This window comes from Metopolophium dirhodum, chromosome 2, assembly GCF_019925205.1.
Source record: "Metopolophium dirhodum isolate CAU chromosome 2, ASM1992520v1, whole genome shotgun sequence".
Taxonomy (NCBI): Eukaryota; Metazoa; Arthropoda; class Insecta; order Hemiptera; family Aphididae; genus Metopolophium; species Metopolophium dirhodum.
In genome coordinates, this window is record NC_083561.1 from 12,041,662 (window position 1) to 12,064,565 (window position 22,904).

At 29.5% G+C, this 22,904-nt stretch overlaps 1 protein-coding gene across 1 annotated transcript in view; it reads left to right on the top strand.

The window, feature by feature from the left end:
* Positions 1–22,904, top strand: part of LOC132939014 (uncharacterized) — a 57,360-nt gene that overhangs the window by 24,375 nt on the left and 10,081 nt on the right. The window contains exon 3 of the mRNA XM_061006013.1: positions 21,212–21,422. Coding sequence (XP_060861996.1) covers positions 21,212–21,422 — 211 coding nt within the window. The remainder of the gene's footprint in view (positions 1–21,211; positions 21,423–22,904) is intronic.

The following is a 22,904-nucleotide window of genomic DNA, read 5'->3' on the forward strand; positions in this document are numbered from 1 at the left end:
ATCCTATCCGGTCTAGTGGTACTAAAGGTACTACATAATCGCTAATACGGTTAGGCTATGATATTCGTGTGAAATATAATATCTACGCATTATTTTAACAGAATTTTCATTTTATATACGAATAGTAAATATCTAGTGGCGACGACTTTAAAAAGTAAAAGTATCCGACGACATACCTATACTACTACTATACTATTGTGTTTGTAATTTGCATTATTATGTAAACAGACCGAATAAATATCATTTTCAACAGAATAGTGCGATAGCGAGTATTATAATACGAATAATTTATAATCAGTGGACAGTGACTAGCTATACTATGTACAATGTTAACAAAATTCTATTATTTATTTATAGATACTTTTTTTATGATTACTCGCAGATATACTGGACAAGCGTAAAACTTTCATCTCGGTTATTTATTTATTTTTATTTAAATTTAAAATGGCCGCTTTTCAAGTAGGTACATACCCATCTAGTGTGGTATTTTTTTTTATTCAGCCGCTTGGTATGCAAATGATACGAGAATTTGATAGTATAATTTTCGTTGAAATTCCAACGAATACAATACCTGCATACAAGTCCACCGGTCGACACGCCGAGCCGATTTCACCACCCACGTGTCTTCGTACACAGTAATATAGGTACAATATGTTTTTGACCGTTCGCACCCACGCGCTGAACGTCATAATATTTGAAATATTGGAAGTAAAAAAGCTATCATTGTTCACTGCCATCATCGGAGTTTGCATCAGTATAATGGGTGTTCCATTATAAAAATAAAAATAAATCCGTTTTTTTTATCTCGTTAAGTCCCGTCAGTAGGTACCTATAGGTATTATGTGGAATCTCTTCAGTAATTTTATACCGTGGTAGTTGCGGGTTACTAACAGAAGATACGAAGGATCCCCACACCCACATTTTTTTTTATCAAGGACCAAACCAATGGCCACGAAAATACACGAATCATAAATATATTTTGTTTCTTTCCTGAATATTATTACGTTACATTTTAACCTTTGATGTTATCATATTAAATATTTTAATTAACTAATATTATAATAACGTTATTTCTAGAGTAAAATGTAGTAAATACATAATATTAGTACAAATAGGAAAAATAAATGTCTTGGTTCTATTGTAAATTAAAAACACTTATCGGAGAGCAAGTAAAATTATGCAAATATTAAAAATTAAATAAAATAATAATATGTAGGTATATTGATTATTATTCTTGCAGTAAAAACAAATTGATGTTAATTATTTAATTTTATTATAATGATTTTATTATGAGTATTTCATATTACATGTTGAATAATTAATAAAAATAATAGATCGATGAACTGTCCAACATTAGAATATTTGAGTAATTTTGGAAAAGCCCTTTCAGTAGATAGTGTTGCAATGTGTGTAATATATATAGTAATAAGAAATTACGTTTTTCTATGGTAAAGTTCTTAAGTCCTTAGCAAATGCAATACATTTTGGTTTATTATAATTTATTCTTAAGCTATTATTGAAAAACCACCAGTCATCTAATAGAATTATATCTGATTCTGCTTTGTACCAAGTCGATTGACAGGTAGAGTAGGAAATTCAAGTCAGCGTATATTTTAGCCATTAACGATTAACCTAACGCAGATATGAACATATTATAAATGATTGAAGATAGAACTATACCCTGGGATTTCTGTCTTAAATCCTCAACTATAAAATTAGTTTAACCGCTTCTAATTTTTATTATGTTTTTCACCTTCAAAATAATATATTACGAGGCCCACATTTAAATTTATCTTCCTAATTTGTAAATATACATTTTTGGTATACCTATACTATTATTCATTAGGTACACATAATATTATCCGGACAACGCACAAACTGCAAATGATTGAAAAAAACAACGTGAAATTAAAATATTTTGTGTATGAATTTGGTTAGCGGTCCGGTAGGCTAGGTTAGCCTCGTATAGCATAATATATTTTTTTATATAATTTATATAATATATCTGCATATTGTTCTCTTTCTTGAGAATAAACTGTCTATTGAAATAAACGAATAATGCAGTTGAATGGTTTTTGGCATAATATGATATTAGTACAGACATATATTTGCAGATTTTAACGTAATAATGGATTACGGTAACCCATACTATGAATTGTGTACAAATAAATATGTATATATATGTTACATTTTCTATTAGGAAATTATATATTATTATATGGACGAGTCGGACGAAACGCGCATACATTAAACTGCCATCGAGTTTTATCTTGCCGCGTAATACTTCACTCTCCGAAATGATAATAATGCAACTAGTAATTACACACTCGAAATCACACCGCACTAGTGTCATCATTACAATAATAACATATATAATAATATACAGGGTAATGCTTCTCGTAATGCAAACCGGGCAGTGTCTGATCAGGGGCATTTTGCTTTTTTATTTTAGTAATACTTATACCATAATTTACAGTATAATATTACACTACGCGTTTTTCACAATTTCATTTAAATAGTTTTACACTCGAAAGTGAAAAAAAAAATAAAAACAATAATAAAATCGCGTTGAATAGGATTTACATTGCCGGGTTAACGATAAAATATCGACCCGGTACATTATAAATATGTTTAAATATATATACAATACGCTCTGGCTCCTCTGACCGAAACGATCACCCGCGGTGTTACGTACGTATATTATTATTATTTATTATATATTATTATTATAGTGCCCGCGTAAAGTTTTTAACCGTCGCGGTTGCGCAACGCAAATATTTTCCTCGTCGGAAAACGGGAAACTTCTTCGGCCGCGTTCGACGCACAGATATAATAATAATAACATTACATTGCGTACACTTATGTGCGATATCGCCCACCCGTGCACACAAAAACGAGCGGTGTCTAATCACCGGATCCCGAGAACGCGCAACGGATCGCGGATTTTCGTCGGCATTGTTCTCCGAGATTATTATATTGTTCGGACGGTTTTTTCTTCTTTTTCTTATATTATTATTATCCTCTCCGCGTCGTCCGATCGAAATTTCTTTCCACCCCTTCCGTCGCCGCCGACGTTCAGACGTTTCTATACACAATATAATATATATATTTACTATCAGCAATATCCGTAACGCGATCCAAGAGCAGAGTAGTTCTCGCGGTCGCGTCGACGAGATTTTCGCACAATCGAAATGCACCCAAATTACGCAATTGTTGGACGATAAAATGTTTGTATATACATATAACGCAATGACTCCGCGTTTTATTCAATCTGCGTTCGCGGATACGTGACGGCGGTGGATTATCTTATTATTTGACCGGATATCCTATTTTGCAGCTGGTGTTTATTGCGTCGAATACCTACATTATAATAAGCGTATATGCAATATATAATAATTATTATCGATCTCGTGGCGGCGACGTTTGTATGTAATTGTTCGTCCCCGTTTCTCGGACGCGTTTATGGTAATAATAATATGTACGGGATACCTAGACACGTCTAAAACGGCTGTATATATATAGAACGTCGTGTTTGTTTTTTTTTTTTTACATTTTCTTTGTCAACGTTTCGGCGGCGGTGTAACTTGTTTCGGAAATGAGTTCAACCAAATCGAATATATCTATATAGTACGCACCTAATATAATATATTAGTACACACGTTCGCCGTCCATGGTAATAACACAGGCGTCTTGGGGCGAACGTCTGCAGCACACCCGCCGCAGTTGTCTTCAACCGGAATCGCCGTAAACGTTTTACACGTGTCGAAACCGGATGGTCGCATAAAATGCAGAATATCCAAGTGCGCGAGCTCCTTATACATACATATTATATTGTTATAACGCACAATGTAATGGAAAATTGAGAACGTTTCTCGTGAGTCGTAGAATATATAATATATTATTATATATTTATATTATGCACATATAATACGCGGGCGTCCACCACAGTTCTACCGTATTGCGCAATTCGTTTACACGCACATGCACGTACTCTTCTCATCTTTACATATGTTATATTATTTAAAAGAAAGTCTCTTATGGACTTTGCTTGTTCGAGACATTCGAAACTATCGACTCGATTGACATGATGTTTTTTTTATATTTTGTCAATAATTTTTCAAAAAAGTAAATATAGTTGGTATAATAGTTTATTTCAGGCAAGGTAATCGATTCATAATATTTATTGATTATTTTTACCATATTTATGTTAAACGGCATATATATATACAGGGTGATTCACCAAGTACTTCCTTATTTTTCTTCAATAATGCAGTCATCAAAATCTGATTTTTGAACTTTTAAATATACCTACTTTAGGACCATATTTTCAGTTTCTTAATATTTTTTGTACTACTTAAGGAATGTCCTGTGGAGATACAAGCTTCTGCTTTTAAAATGAGAAAAAACACCCCTAACCAACTATAAATTATACAGTAGATAATTTTTCTGAAATTGTTGACGTATCAAAATAAATATTCGTACGAGTAGTTTTTGAATTATTTAATTTGGTGTTCTAAGGATAAAAGGCCTATGATAATGGGTTTATAAGATATGAGGGCAATGGTGATTTGAAAACTGTAATAATTTCTATCAATATTAATAATTTGTGAAAATGGCACACGTACAATAAATACTAGATCCAATTTTATTTCTAATTTCTAATTATGTAAAATCATTTTAAGGACCATATATTATCCTAATATTTCAATAACTAAGAAACTACTTATTCGAATTTTTAATGAGGTTCTTAAATCAAAATTTTCAAAAAAATTATCCACTAAATAATTTGCAATAAGAAAGGGGGTTCTAATTTGAAAAACAGAAGTTTGTATCATCATAGGACTCTCCTTCAGTGGTACAAAACAACTCATTAAATTGAAAATATGGTCTTTGAGTATGTATAAAAATTCCAAAAATCAGAATTTGAATAAATTCATTATTAAAGGAAAAAATTGGGGTGCGCATGCTTGGTGAATCACTCTGTATATAAAGACAAATATTTATTTATAAAATAGTAAGAAGTTACGGGGTTTTCCGCAAATATATAGAAGAAAAGGTGTTTTATATGTTCCGGATCCGACTAGACATCTTCCGAATTTTTTAAGCAGAGTTATTCAAATTGCCTCTTCTCCTTTTACACGACGTCACTCTTTTTTCAAATGGTTTAGCCAATTTTTGAACATGTATTAATTTTGAGTTGATGTAGGACTGAATATCAGTACCTAACCAGTATATCAGTTGAATAATTTAAGTTGTTTTCAAATTCCGATGGGCGACCGGTGGACAGCAAAGTGATATGGTGTAAAACAAAATACGGTTTGTAGTAAAAAGGACGTTGGGTTGTTTGGATTTAAGGGTGCAGGAATAAACTTCAAATTTTAAAACGTGCGTTGTGGCTAGCTGCAGGTATAATATTATGTTAATATATATGACTACAAAACTGCACCATGATGATTCCCATTGAAAAATTGCAGGTTCAGAGCGGGGGACATGTTGATTGCAATTCATTTGGATCCGATAAATATACGTTTGTCGATGGCAACGTTCATATTATATTATATTATATTATTTTAAAGAAATATGGGTACGACGTCGTTTTAGATTCATAATAATGACCGATCGTAAACACACACACTGCACCGGGTGCAGGGGTCAACCACCGTCGCCGCCGCGTATGTATATGCAAATAGGCTGTTGTGGCATATTTTCGAATTTATCGCGCGTTAACAACAGTTGTTATTACTGCTCTGCTGGTTCAATAGCAAAAGCGGCAGCAATTTTTTTTTTTCATATCGGCTTACGATAATAACAATAATATTAGCAGGGTTATATCTTGTATTAATATATAGAGTAGTAAAAAAGTGCGTATTGGTACCTATATTTACTATACGCGGCGGCGGCGGCGATAACGTGTGAAATTCGGAATGTCGATTCCGTGGTTTTAGCGGTTGTGCCAAGGACGCCCTTGGGGAGAGTCCTCCGCGCGCGCGGAAACAGCTGCCGCCGCGCACTGACCCCGATTTACAACGGTCGCCGCCGTAACTTACCGTAAGTGTCCCAGTTTATCTCGCGGCCGGTTTATAATAATGTGTTATAGTATTTTATTTTGTTTCGTCCGTCAGTCTTCATTTCGTTTCGCGTTTATCGCTATTATAATAATATTGTTTTTCGTCTCTCCGTGATACAAGCGACAAGCCTATATTATAATATATTATATATAAAAAAAAACTCCGTTCAATTCCATCTATATACCTATATACACTTACGATGGATATTGTTATGCACGCACATAATATATTAAGTACATAACTGTATACACCACCATCTGCAACGGCAAAACACTGTAGTTGTCGGTATATATATAATATAAATTATAACCCGCTTCGTCTGTTATCGTAAATACTGCGCGCGCGTTACGTTACACATTATTATTATTATTATTATAATGGCGTTGGCCGCGTATACGATAATATCATACAAGTACCCGCGTATCGGTATATTGTATTATTGTCCACCGATCGGCCTTTTACGGTTTGTTCGTTTGCAGCCCGAAAATCGACCGTTTCCGTTTCTCGTACATAAAACGTATCGTTCGGTTTTCGGTCCGACAATGACCCCCGAGCACGCAACGCGTCATAATCTAGCGAGTTCTGCGTCTTGTATATTATACACTATATAGGTATATGAACGCGGTCTTCTTATACCGGAACTGCGGTTTTCCGCCACGACCTTGGTCTTCCGTGATGCTATAATATATCTGTAGGTACTTATTATATTCACAAATATATTCCAGCTACAGTATTTTTTTTTTAAATAATAATTTCGTATATTTAGTCAAAAGCATATTTTATAATATTAAACTTTATACAAATACTACATTTAAGGATCATACATTATAATTAGGGCTGTGAATTTAATGCATTAAAAAACCATAAAAATGCATTTAAAATCTCAAGACCTGCACTAAAAGTTCAAAATTGAAAAAAGTAAGGAAGGAAGAGAAAAAACTATATTATTTTTTAATTTCATATTTTAATAAGTTTACAAAAGTTAAAAAATAATTCATCAAATGTAGGTAAAAAGATTCGATTGACGAAAATTATTAAATATATCCAAAAAAATAATGAAAAAGGAAAACATGATCTAGAAAGTCCAAAAATTACTTCAAAATTGAATCAACGGTATTGCATTTATCATTAAAATTCTTCTACTACATAACTACATTATTAGACTTAACAATTAACTATGGTATATATAGGTATAACGTGCTTTATTATATCTTTATGTATACCTAATTATAGGTCTCAAGTCTAATCTGATAATCGGATGATTTGGTCGTGAAGTGATTAATATTGTTTTGTTAATGAAAATCTATTGGTTTTCAAGGTCTACGATGACTTAAACGGACAAACTAATCAATCGGGTGTTATTTCTTCTTTTCGTTATAGAAGACATTTGAGAGTTGTGACAGTATTATGGTCTTGTAGCTGTTTGTTTTTTTTTGCTTTCATTCATGTTAATGTCGGCATTCGAGTAACATAAATAATATATTATATTGTACAAGGTATATGGTGCATGAAATGAAAAAGTAATTTTTTCTAATACGAATAGTAGATAGAGTGGAAGATTTCATTCTCTGCAAGCATTTCAAATAGGTCGTATAACGTAGTATTAGTTATATACTATTTTATTGTATTTTTTACCGACAACATCGTGGCACACTCTTGCATTCAATAAGCCCGTCATTTAAATTATATATATATAACATATTATATTGTATATTTGTGTGTAAACCTAATACTAATAATAAATTTATATTATAATTTATAACATAACATAATAAGTAGGTATATTTCAAAAAAAGAAAAAAACACCAAAACTATGTACAGCGTGATTCATTAAGCGTAATTATTATCTCAAAAAGTATTAATGTTTTTGAAAATATTTTTTATCCTTATAATTTTTCAAGTTTTTAACTTTTTTGAAAGACAGCATAGTTTTAATTTCATATTCCAAAGCAGAATATTTTTTTTCAGTATTTTGGTTCATAAAAATAGAATTTAAACTACTCTTTTTAAAATCGAATTTTATGTATAAAAATACTTAGAAAAATATTCTGCTTTGAAAATTAAATTAAAACTATGTTATCATTTAAAAATGTAAAAAACTTAAAAAAATATAAGGATAAAAAACATTTAAAAATATGATTTTTTAATAAAAACGTGAAACTTGAAACTATGTAAAAAAATATTTTCAAAAACATTAATACTTTTTGAAATAATCAGCGTTTTACGCTTAATTAAATCCCGTATATATAACGTAATAACATCGTGTTTTTTTTATAATTTATTATTTTAATGTTATTTATTTAATAATTAGGTATGTTATAACAATAATATATATTAAATGCAACTATCGTTTAGAAGTTAGAACACTCGATATTTCGTTTGTAACTTGTATAACTTGTTTGAGTATCATTCGTGATAATTCTGCATGATTTTCAGAGCCTAATATATATTATTATATGGATGTCGTATGTAAATAATATATATATAACTAAATAATTATACCTATCATAGATATTGAAACTTGTAATGTATTATATGTATATTATGTTACCTATATTTTTATATAAAACCGATATAATACCTTCTTAATATTTTCTATTACACAAGCTTTTACTATTCTTTTGGTTGTAACTTGTAAGTATACCTATCTATTTTGTTGTATAAAAATATTTTTTTTCGATTAAAAAAATATAAGAATTTATTACAATTACAAAATGTAAAAATGTAAAAATGTTCAATATGTTAGTATAATACTGTCTAGTGCCTACTGCGAACCGTGAACTATGAAACCTTAAGATGATATTATATTCTAATATTATATTCAAATATGTTAATCTTTCTTAATTTAGAATATAAATTTAACTATTTATTTAGAAAAGTTTAAATTTAAATTTTTAATTTGAATGTATCATTGGTTTATAATTGTATTATTTCAATTCATAAACCTCAAGATTGCATTTAAGCTATAATACTTAATTCAGTTGGTTTGAACGGATTCAACCGAAAGACAACTAAACATAAAATTGATAAAAAAATTTATATTTGAAAAATATTTTAATAATTAACGATTGTAGAAACGATAACGTAATTTATTGTATTGTCAAATCATTGAATGGAAACGTATTGTTGTATTGTTAAATACATAATGATAATAGGTATACCTACTTACTGATACATCGAAAGTGTATACGTCATTAATTGTAATAGTTTATTTTATTATTATAGATGATAGAACAATATAATATATTAAATAATTATTGATTGAAAAATACATTAGATAATATTTATATTAATAAGTTACGTAAACACTAAACGTGCAATATAATATAATTATTTAACTACTTTATTTTACATATTACATATGCTTGTGATAAAAATAAACTTATAAACGACAAATTTTTGTTTTCTTATATTACAAATCTGTTTATTTTAATGCAATATAATAATTTTAATTTATAAAATGTAATAGTAATAGGTATTTATATTAAATGTCCATATTATATCTCTAACAATATTAGTAAATTTAGTTATCAAGGGTTTAGCGTACATCAATATAATAGTATCAGTATACTTATATAGAATGAATTCAAAACATTTTTAGGTTGACATTTCAACGAATGAAGTAGTGTTATACATAATAAGGTATTAATAACATAATAAGTAGGTTCGCTTATTAACTCACTTAACTTTTGCGTATCTGGATACATCATACATGTCTAAAGCTTATGAAAATAAGTAGAAAATAAAAATATATACCTATTATCAACGAATGTCAAAGCAAAATAGAAACTAAATTACAGTGTTAAATGGATCGCTTAATGACATTGCATTATGCATAGATGTTTGACAGATGGTTTCTTTTTTTGTTTTTCAATGTATTTAATTGGGTGACACTGTAAAGCAAAAAATCAAAACACTTACAATTAAATTACGAAATCCGCATCGCAATGGAATATTTCTTCGTTATATAGTCATCCGTGATCCGTATATAGAAATAATGATTTGATATTATTGTTACTTGCTTTATTTGTTTTATGAGAACTTTTCGATTGCAATATAAAATTATTCACACACAGTTCAATATTCTATACGACACAGTATAATATCTATACATTATGGAGTGATTTACGGCTATATTACGTTTTAATACATGATATATTTTATGTCCAAATGGATATCAAGACCTATGTTTAGTTTATGTATTATTATTCATAATTTATACTCAATTATTATGACTTTAAGTTGCCATTATGGTAATAAATTATATACTATATTATATATGTACTAATTTATTCAAACTTATTTAAAAAAAAATTACAAATAGAACCTACCCATATACATTCCAGTCGAGATTACACCGGAAATAATATATTTTAATGACTCTAAAATTATATCAACATTTTGCCAAAATATTTTCAGAATTTACTACATCAGTACATCCTATAGTTTTTACTAGGTTACCTAGGTGTGTATAAAATGATAATCGTTTTGGTAACATATACTGATCATATTTTAACAGTGGTTGTTATTATTGCAGTAATGCTCATTGTATAAAATATTTCTTTTTGTTATTATCGTATGGACATATTTTAGTATTGTGTAAAGTTTACAGTGTTCAGACAATATAGTTGTTAACTACGGTTATTATAAAATACAAATACGAAATATATGTTATATATACATTAAACATAATACTAATAATAATTGTCATCAATAATAGTTTAATTTATGATACTGGTTGGGGTAAAATAGCAAATCTACATTTATATATTCGTAAAAAGAAAATAATGTTAAATAGATGAATTTGTTTTCAAATTATTAGGTATCTAAAGAATAACTTAGTCTATTACTCTAATGTGACCGAATATTTTCTATTGGTAAAACGGAATCATTTTTACATTTTTTTTTTTTAAACAAATGAACCTACTTATATTTTTAACGTTTTGTAACAGCCCGCATCTAGAGAATACTACTTAACAAATATATATTTTTTTGCCATTATTTTTGTTAGTCATTTTACATAAAATATGCACAGCATGACATAATTTAGGTACATATATGTTTCTTTTTATTTTTGTGGAATCGCGGTCATCATTATTTTATATTTTAACTTCTTAAATTGTTATCTTTATGTCTTGAGAAAGTTGTATAATTAAAATATAAAACTATATATTATCTTTATAATGATGCGATGATATTTGGGAGAAAAAAACATACATAAAATAAATGTTATCATTTTTACCTAAGACCTAAGTTGACAGACTTAGTGGCTTACTTTAGTTATTTAGACAACAAGTTATAGTTTAAATTTTAATAACTGGTTTTTATGCTTGTTTGTACTTGTACTTGTATTTTTTTTTTTGAGACTTATATTTTAGTGATGGTAATGTAGAATTTCATCAGGCTGGAAAAAATAATGAATATAATAATCGGTATTTCTGAAATAATTTTGTCTTCATTAAAATATCAAAAATATTTTATAATTTGATTTTTATTACGGCATTATATTTCTTAAATCAAATAATTCATTTTAAATATATACACGATTCAGTAAAGAACTTGTCGATAAAACGTTTACACATTTAGATTTAAAAATAAAAAGTTTGAAACTGAAAATATTGTTACTGTAATATTATAATAGTTTTCTTATTATCAACAGTAATCTCGAAATCAAGCGTACTAAATACCAGTACGTATACCTTTCGTACTTAATACAAAATATTTAGACTGAATTTAAAAACATATTAATTTAAACATCGATAGAGTATAGTTAAGGGATTGTATTATACTCCACTTAAATTGGTTATATTATATTGAATAATTAATTGTAATGTTATATTTCTCGTAGCAGTGAATGATAAGAAAAAAAATGATCACTTGAGAACAGCGATTTTTATGTGTTTATAAACTTATACGTATATCAAATACTTAAGTGTGTGTCAACTTGTGTGTCAAACTTGTGTGTGATAACTATTTTTCTCTTATAAATAGTAGGTACTAATACTAATTATATGATCACAACATCTTATGCTATTATTGTATTCAATCCGTGAACTGAGTTTATAATCGAGCAACGATAATTAATCTTAAGAAATATAATGTTTACAAGCCCGTTTACGGATAGTACTGCATATTTACATTATGTCCTCCATTTTGACACCTTATTGGAATATATTCTATAATACACTTATATCACGTGTATGCTATTACAGTATTAATTTAAGTAGACATGTTTCAGTCCATTCACGATCCGACATTCTTATTCGTCGACGGCACCTAATTGTTGCTATAATAGAAATTGTCTTTTTCTGTCCGAATGTTAACAAGCGACTGTGTGCCATATGAGATATTAAATGGCATGTAGTTGAATTGTAAAATTGTATGCTAAAAATATATAATTTATATTATACCTATTTATACACCATACATCACTAATATAATACGCCAGAAACTAGGACAAGATATTGCTTTTGTATGCTATTGTAGTACGTTTTTATAAGCAGTGTGTGTGAAATCTATACGGCATAGCAGTAATAATATAATATTTTTTTGTTTACTGTAAATAGATAACAATTTTAAAATATTTTTTTCAATATTAATGATCTATACATATTATAAAACATAGTGTGGGTTATAATTAACTATTTTTGATGATGGTGAATAAACGCATGTGTGAACTTAACATTAGAATATTTTATAGCTTCTTGTATATTATATATTATACTGTATAAACATATAATATTGTGTCCAACGATTAAATTATAAATTTAAAACAGTAGGGTAATGCAATCTACATATTTTCTCCGTCTTCCAAAATTATTAAATTCTCACGGGACACTCATCGGTGTATGCGGTATAATATGATGGTTTAAAAATGAAAAGTAATTATATTTTTTAAATTTTCACTAAGCTCTGAAACACAATTTCTATCTTATTAACGCTGTGCCTATATAAATATATAATATATATATATATTTATCTCCATTTTATGTAGTAAATATGTCATTGCATTTTCTTCGCGTACCTATATTTTACTAATCACATTTTATCGCACGTTAGTTCTGACAAAGTTAAATGCACCGTGATTAAGTTTCTCGAGCATCTAACTAGTGATCATTGTTGCCTCAGGGGTCAAAATAAATTGACATAATATACATCATTATAAAATCGCCGTGTTTCCCAATTGAACTGTACCTACTATGTATATACGGGTTGGTAACCGATTGCATCATGGTCCACATGAATGGGAAATTTGAGAATAAAATAGATTACGCTTCGAGAGTAATTTCCATTTCAGAGTAGGTTCATGTATTTATGGACTTTTACAAATTCTACAGGCAGGTCATGGTTGCATAAAATCACAGAACTTCTGTTGTACGAGACTTACACGGGGAAAGGAAATTGTAGCGCTCACCTGGTGACATTACTACAGAAACAATTTATTTATATCTATAATAATCATTATTTGTTGATGATTATTGATTAGTAAAATATTATTTCAATGCGATACACATTAATAAGTTTTTCCTATGGATAACGGTAGCATACACTATAGCCCACATTACTATTACACCATATCAATTTTTTTTAGTTGATTGTTTAATGATGTTCTGAAAAATTACACTGTGTCGTCCAAATAGTAATATTATTTCGTGCGTACATCTTGTTTCATTATGATACATATCGTGTTATAGATAATATTTTCTTATCTGATAAAATATAACATGGTGATTGAATTTAAAACAAATTATAATACATTTTACTTTTAACTATAGATTTAAAAAAACAACGGCGTAGAAGGTAGAAAACGAAATGAATAAAATATAAATTATACGCCAAATTTATAACAGAATTTATTATTGTGCTATAATTAAAATACATTGTTGGATTCAATTGAATTCCAGTAAATCTGAACTTAAATTGCCTCTTTTATTTTCTACTGCATAATAAACGAATTTATTTTACGTCTTGTATTTGATATGATTCTCTGTTATATTTTCGTATTTAGCAATAATTCTCCACTCACATAGCAATATTATATATTATGTACAACTGATGTGAACAAAACAATGCAAGTTATTATTTGCGCATATGGTGTTTGTGAGAAATATTGATAAATACGTGAATAATGTATACCTATACCTATTATTATTTTATTAAGCTATTGAGGCCAATTACATAAATTACATTTAATCACGTATAGCTCAAGGCGTCTGGTTTTATCGACAATGGATCTTGATCTTGAAAAATGGGTCACACGTTATTGTAATTATTGTGAATATATAGATATCAATTCAAATTTCACTAATCGTATTAAAGATATACCTAAATATCCAATATCTATATTATAGTGATAATAATTATAATTTATAAAATGTTTTCTGTTGATTTGTTGTTGTTCTAAACAACACAAAATTACATTTGTAACTATAATCGAATTATTTGTATGTAGCATGCTATTACAACCTAGCTGGCTTATGCCACATGACTCTTAAAACTAATTCGATTATCAACCAGAAAACGATATTCAATAGTAGATTTAAATAATCACAAAACTTTTGTGAAATTCTATATCCCGATTAATGTTATGAAAGACTTACGTGTACCAAGATTATTTACTAAGTGGAAAGTTTTTTTACGACAGCTTATTTAGGTTTATTAAATAATCAGTACCTACCTATCTACCTAATCATAATATACTACTATACTAGTGTGTACAGTACTATAGTGCTTCCAAATGTGCTTTAATTGCTTGAGATTATTTTAAAGTATAAAATAAGGTTATGAATTATGTTAAAATCAATATGGTATTATGTAAATTAATATTATTTTAGATATTTTAGATCCTAATATCACATATTAAGTAAGTGATCAACTATGTTATAAGTTAAAAATACAAAATCATTTTAAACGAAATATGAAATGTACCTAATATATATGGAAAAAAAATTAAAATGTATACTACTTCACCTAAATATATTATTATTTAATTAATACGGAAGTGTAGAGAATTATCACTGCATTTAAAAATGTATTAACAATTTAAAATAAACATTTATGATTGTAAAATTATATTTAAGTGTAAAACATTAAATAGATAGTTCAATATGTGCTAATGTTACGGTTACAGATGCGAAATAGCTTAATTGGGAATTAACAAAAATCAGAAATGTAGTATAGCTATAATAGCTGTAGACTGTAGTATAATTCATGAGTTAATATTATATTAACTAAATCACGTAAGTCCAGGTACTAGAACTTTACAAAGTTTATTTTTTGTATATACCTACAACCTACCAATAGATATTTTTTTTGAACGAGAATCATTCAGAAGCATACTGTCAAAAATCAATATATCCCACGTTAAAATCGATGACTTTGTATATTTTTCTTACTACATAATTAATATAGAATTTAAACAATTGACCTCACAACAATGAGATATATTGTTCGATTATTACGTAAAATCTCGTGACTGACAAACGGCAGGTGACTATATTATATCATAATAAGCTTACGAACTCTATAATGTTGAAGTTGAACGTGGGCTTATTAGTTATTATAAAAACAAAAATCAATTTTGTTTGAGATTATATAATTACTCACACAGATATATTACTATAGAGTTGTATAACACGAACAAATAACAATATAAGTATGGAGTATATTATTTGGATAGTTACCTACATAACACAACCGCAACAGAATATATGCACAGTGAATCCAAGTTTATTATTATATATTATTGAGTCACCTGCGAGTATCTACATATCATTTTAGGTTTCCGTATATTATAAAATGCCGTACGCCTTATTTCATCCATCACAATCATTTTCATTGCTATGGTTATTTTTATTTTACTTACCACTAATACCATTTTAGCCTTTATTATACACCCTCAAATCAAAGTATGATATACAATGCAATTTGTTTCAATATGCAGGGGATTTAACAATTCTTTTAATAATGATTTTATTCAAATAATGAATTTTTAATTTTTCAAGTATACCTACTTCGAGACCATATTGAAAAATCTATACTTGCCTAGTTTTTATTTGAAAATAAAAAAAAATAAGTATTTGAAAATGAACCTTTTCTGTAGGCTTATTTAAAAATTCTAAAAATCAAATTTTAATAAATACATAAATAAAGATTAAAAGGGGGATGCACATGCATAGTGAATCACTTTGTATATATATTGTTTTATTAACGCATCAAATTAATTAAACATTCTATCTGCTTCTTTTAAGATGCCTTTACCGTTTTAGTTTGATTTCATTTTAAATAGAGATATGTATCTTTGCTCTGCTTTTCCTTACTGGTTTAAATAATTCCTCGCTTTATATATTCACGATTCTCTATACTGAGATATCAAAAAAAACGTTTTTTTTCACGATTTCGAGAAGACGAAATTGTTTGTATTACAACTGACTTCTCTAGATGTCTATGCAGTTATTATACGCATGAAGTGGTTAAAATGGAATTGATTTTCGTACACGTAAAAGCGTGCGCGGGCGAATAAATTACCCACCTAAATAGTGTCGTGGGATTCAAATAATGTTTGATCTTTAAGCCTGAAGGTGCAGGTTATTAACACTCTAGTAGGTACCGTAAACATTTATAACAGACATAGGTATATACCATATTTTAATAACATTTAAAACTAGACAGCCATATTATACAAGTCGAGAACCTCCCCACACACGGTTTTCGTTAAGGATAAAAAAAAAATGTATAGGTCTATTATATTATTATTATTATATTAATATGACGATGTTATTGTTATGTCTTAATGCGTTACTCTCAATAATATATCGTCGCCGTTCCTTCCAAAATCAACTTTGTGTGATGGATAAAAACGTCTTCATTGTACACCTACGCGTGCGTACACGTCTAAATATTACATGTATTATATATGTATAATAATATGTACATTCAGGTATATATATATATTACATTCTAACCCTCTCGTCGCCGTATATAATGTAATTTAGAGTCTAAATTTTAGACGATAGGTACACGTTTGACGACGACCCCGTTGGATCGTGAATAGACGTCGCGCGAGGAACTAAGTGCCGAGTTTTCCGCTAGCCGGGACGAATTATATATTATTATAACGACGTCGTTATTATTTAAAGGCGCGCGCGAACACACACACACACACACACACACACACACACACACACACACACACACACACACACACACACACACGCGAGGCCGTATTATGCATTCGCGACGTCAGGTGCCTATAAAATCGTTTGACACGAGTCCGTCTTTTGTGCGTCTCATTGTGATAGCGTCTGTGATTAATGTGCGAGGCGACCGACGGCGACGTTTCCACATTATATATTGTAGGCACAATAATATAGTACCAGCCATATATTATACCAGCCGTGTACGTATGGAACACGCCACGTCCTTAGCGCGCGCCACAGATGTCTGCGAGCCGAAGCTTTTATTACATTATTGTCCCGACCGCGGTCACGCGCTGACCTGCAACCACTGCAATAATATTATTTTTCCTACGCCTTTGCGTTTGAATTTCATTCAGCGGCGCCGCTATAATACGACTCTGCGCGTTGATCGTACACAATGACGAACCACCGTGGACACGATCTCTGCGGGTTTACGGCCTCCCCCCCCCCCCCTCCGACCACAAACTCCTGCTCGCGTCCTGTCTTAATAATAATAATAATTATTATTATTATTATTATCCTCTCGGACGAAACCGTATGCGAAGACGGCGGGTTTACGCAGCTATAATATAATACCTATTGACTTTAAATACATTATAATATAATATATGTACCTAGATACATATAATACACACGTAATCAACATAATATAATAACATTTCGTGTACACACACGACCGCTGCACGAGTCGCCTGTGCGTGTTCGTCGAGTCGAAATCCAATTTCACGCGTTTTTCGGTTAGCTTTTTTCCGTCTTCTCTCTCACTCTCTCCTCACGTGTCGTCGAGTGGTATTGTATGCTCTATTATATGTGTACACGTCCTCGTCGTGTATTTTATTCCTCTCCCAAGTCCCGTTAAAACGGCTGTATGATATTTTTTCTCCGTTTATTTCTTGACGTCCGAAACAAATTTTCCCTCCGCATGTAGTTACATCATTATTATATTGTTTCTCGTATCGGTATAAATACACGCAGGCATACACACAATCGTCATATTATTATACATAATATCTTATTATATTTTTTACACAGACATAGTATAGCGTAAACCTCTCCCAGTCCCGCTATCGCGTGTGTTACGACATGACGGGTAATATATATTATTATTATTGTTATTGGTAGTATTGGTGTACCTATACAGTGTACAATGTATATATTGTATAATGAATATTATATACCTATGCCACAACAACAGTACAAACAACTCGTATATGCACGCGGTCGGCCGTTGTCGCTAATTATTATCATCGAACGAGAGTGAAAATCCGAGAAAAATCACGGCGAGATGATCGTTGCATGATATGGGAAAACGCCTCTTGGGGCTCACATGTTATGTATATTAAACACATATATTATATTATACATACGACCCGCGTGGTCGTGCTATTATTATTATTATAAGTTTATAACGTCCGTGATATTAAAGTAGTATGTGCCTCCGGGGCTTAAACAATATATATATATATATATATATATATATATATATATATATATATATATTATCATTATAATATGTATACCAGTGTGAGAGAGAAATATATGAATACATTTCAAAAATAATAAATGGTAATTCGGCGGCATATTTAGACGGATAGACGCGGCACACATACGTGGCCCGTGGAAAGAAAACGTTTAATATTTAATAGGAGGCAATTTACTGTGTATACATACCTATTATAATATATATGTTCGTGAGTGTGTGTATAATAGTTGCGCCGCTGCAACAGCAGCATCAAACAGTAGATATGCACGAGAAGAACGAATTCTCCGTGATATTATCAAAAACAATTTTTTTCATCATAGTTGCGTTTCATATATTGTGTATAATATACAATGTTTCGTACTTACGCATTTAATGTAATAGTACGCGAATAAATCATAAATCAAATCTCAACGGGCCGTCGCCGCTGCAGTGCAGACGGCCGGAAAACTATTTTCGAAATCACTTATATAACTATAATAATGTATAATAATACACAGTTTATGAATGTCTGAAACGCCAAATATGTGAGTAGCAAACGGCAAACGACGTCTGCAGTAGTATTACTATAATATAGTATATATATAAGTACATAAATACAATATTATGCACTATTAAATTTATACTATTTATAATATATTAAATTATATATTAATATATTATACACAATATTATTATATTATTATTATGTTGATAAATGATAAGTACCTATACGTACCCTTTATCACATTATACAATGTGGATGGTTGTCTTGAAATGTATATTAATACACATCATTTGTTATACCTGCTTGTTGAACAATTTTTTAAATAATACGTCGGGGTGTGTAATATATTGTAATCAAATTAGTCAATTATATCGTCCACGATGTATAGTGAGTATTATATTATGATATAAATCGTCGGAATTTCATAATTATTATTATCATTGTGGTTTATTTGAATTTCACGTTTAACAAAACAAAACCGCAATGTATAATAATAATATTATATTTTGAAAAATTACGCAGGCATGAATATTTTTATAACCATGTTTTTGTTGTTGTTATTTAATACATACTATTTCATCGTGTCGAAAACAATAACAAAAATATATGATTTTTTACGTTGGTATTCTGGACATATGGTTTTTCATAAATTATTTAAAATATAAGAAGTACCATGTCTATAATAGTAATAAACAATATTTTTTAAAAATAATTGTACATTTTAATTTAGGTACCTACTTAAAATAAAACAAAAAAGATTTTTTTTTAACAGGAATTTATGTATGCAAATATTTTTATCAAATTATTATAGCCATCTAATAATGTAAAATGAGTAATGGGTGACATCGTTTATAAATTTTAATTACGAGATATTCATTACTTTTTTGACAATATTTCAGTTACCATCAAATTAAAAATAAAAACCCAATTAATGACAATAGACTGATACTTTCGTAAAATTACGGTTTAACAATGTCGCCACTGCGGCCATAATATATTATTATTATTATATAATATTAAATAACATTATGATAATTTGTCTAATTAATACAAAGACGTTAGATCAGTTGAATTTTATCAGTGAATAGTGAATACTATAATCAGTAAAAACTGGGTGTGTTCAGGGTGTGTATACAATATACATATTGCACAGGGGCCTTGGATACAGTGTGGCGTATCAAATTGGACCCACTGCAGTCTTGAAAAGGCCTCGAATTGACATAGTAATTGACATCAATTATAACATGGACGAACTTATTTCGTAAATTACACAATTCTTCTTCTAAGGAGTGTTTTTACAATATGCACTAATAGTTTAATATAAGTACTCAGTACATAGTAAGGTTTTAAAAAAAATGCATACTTTGTAGAGAGTAATTTCTTATCAATAAAATAAAAAAAGCTATTCTATTGAAAATTTTTAAAAAATAATTCATATAAATTTACATAAGGAATATAAAGTTTTAAAATAAATGTTATCAACGACCTGTAATAACTAAGAGTGTCCATATATAAAATAGGATCGAAGAATAAAATGCCATAAATAAACGACAGTAACTAGTTGTATATGGTTTTATCTAATGTGTTAAGTTATTCCTTGGATTAGGTATCAAAGTATTAAAGGAAATTGTTTTCTAGTACCTGTAGATATATAAAAGTAAGGTCGAAAGTGTAAGGTTTCGATGTAAAAAAATATAGAAATTTCTTATTCTGTGTAAGTAAAATTATAATGTAATAATAATGTAAATAAATTGTAATAATATCATCACTATTTGGACGCATATAATGTATTATAACTGAAATACAATTATTATGAGTTATAATATTGTATATCGTCCCGGCCTACCTATCCCGGCTTATTTTTATAAGTATTAAAATATAATATATTATAATATCTAGAGTAGGTATCATAATATTATTGTATTGAATTAACTGCAAACGATCATTCATTCTAACGGAGAAATTCGATGCGTTACAGGTGCTGATGGCTTCCGAACATTTCATACCTTCAAGGTTTGTGTTTTCTGCCGATTACGCGCCTGTGGTAAAAAATTTACCAATGCTGGCGGCGCTGGCCGAGGCGTGTCTGTGGCCGGTGGTTTTGCTCCTGTTCGACGACCAGTTCGTGCCCCGGCTTTCAAACTTGTACCGGAGACGAAGCGTTTCGGACCGGGCTAAGCCCCCTCAAGGTAAATAAAATGCATTTATTTTTTACCATCGTCGTCGTTTTGTACGAAGACGCATTACTTATCCAAACACCGTATATTATAATGTTATGTACTTATGTGTATCTAATGTATATATATATATGTGTGTGTGTGACATTGTGATATTCGTACTAACCATTCGGTTTCTTATCCATCGGATAAGGTGGCTGATGACAGATTCCCCTCAATTTTCCAGTTAACTTGATTTAGTTTACACAAATTAAAAGAAAAATCCATAATATTAACATTTTGGAAACCTCCTGTATTCCTATAGAATTATGTACTAACCTGGATATGATGCACCTGAGCGTGTAACATAATAATATTATTACATACGCAAATGCATCAAATGCAAATTGAACGAATCGTTTACTCGAATATTTATTTGATTTTGACTCGTTTCTGAAATGGAAACAAGTTGATATTATGGTATTATTATATTATATTTTATATATTTCTCATTTCACCGATATTTTTACATGGACGAAGTTAGATCGGAAACATATTTTTAATAATAATGATACGCATATTTTAAATCCATATTTATACACCTAAATAGTTTACCTGTTCTCTGCTCCTACTGCATAATTGAATTTGATTTTATTCCGCGTTTTTGACAACTCTTTCGTAGGTGTATATTATATTTGTTTAATATAAATCGTCATAATAATGTAAACATCGTCAAAAGTGTATTTTATTTCATTATTTTAGTTAATTGTCGAGCTGTAATGGTCTAGTGCTAATAGCTATAAAAATAAAAAATAATTTCACGAATTCTCGAACTCTTGATATCTAATTTTTAAACAAATAGCTTCTGTAAAATATATCGTGTTTAAACTAAACTAAAAAAGACGTGTTTAATAGAAATTATTTTCTCTTTCTAATAACAATAATGTGAATAAAATATACTGAGAAAATTATAAAGTAAAACAAAAACAGAACCTTCTACAGCTGTGGTGTTGACTATTGACACCGAAAGATATATTACATGTTATTATATTATGTTTGGTTAGATATAATACGCAGCGTTGACTATTTCATTGCTTATAAAAATTAAATTATTTTTTCGTTTCCCATTTATTCAATATTTCATCTCTCGGTGAAAAATTCGTGACTGTTACGCCATTGTATTTTTAAGAAAAAATACTGCAATACATAACTTTGAAGAACGAAAGTATTTAAGTTACAACGTTGAAAGTATTATACATATATACAATTATATACGGGATATAATATGATATATATACTGAAATTGTTCCAAGCGTAATTTACTGTCGTGTCCCGAAAAATCGGAAATGAGAATGATATATATATTTTATTCCTGCAGTGCAGCAAATATGTTGCTTCTAGAATTCTAGAAAAGAATAGGCACTACTACATTCTTCACCGTATATTCAGCGAATCGACCGAATAAGGTTGGTGGTGTGTAAGGCAATCTGCCTTACACATCATATACAGGATGTC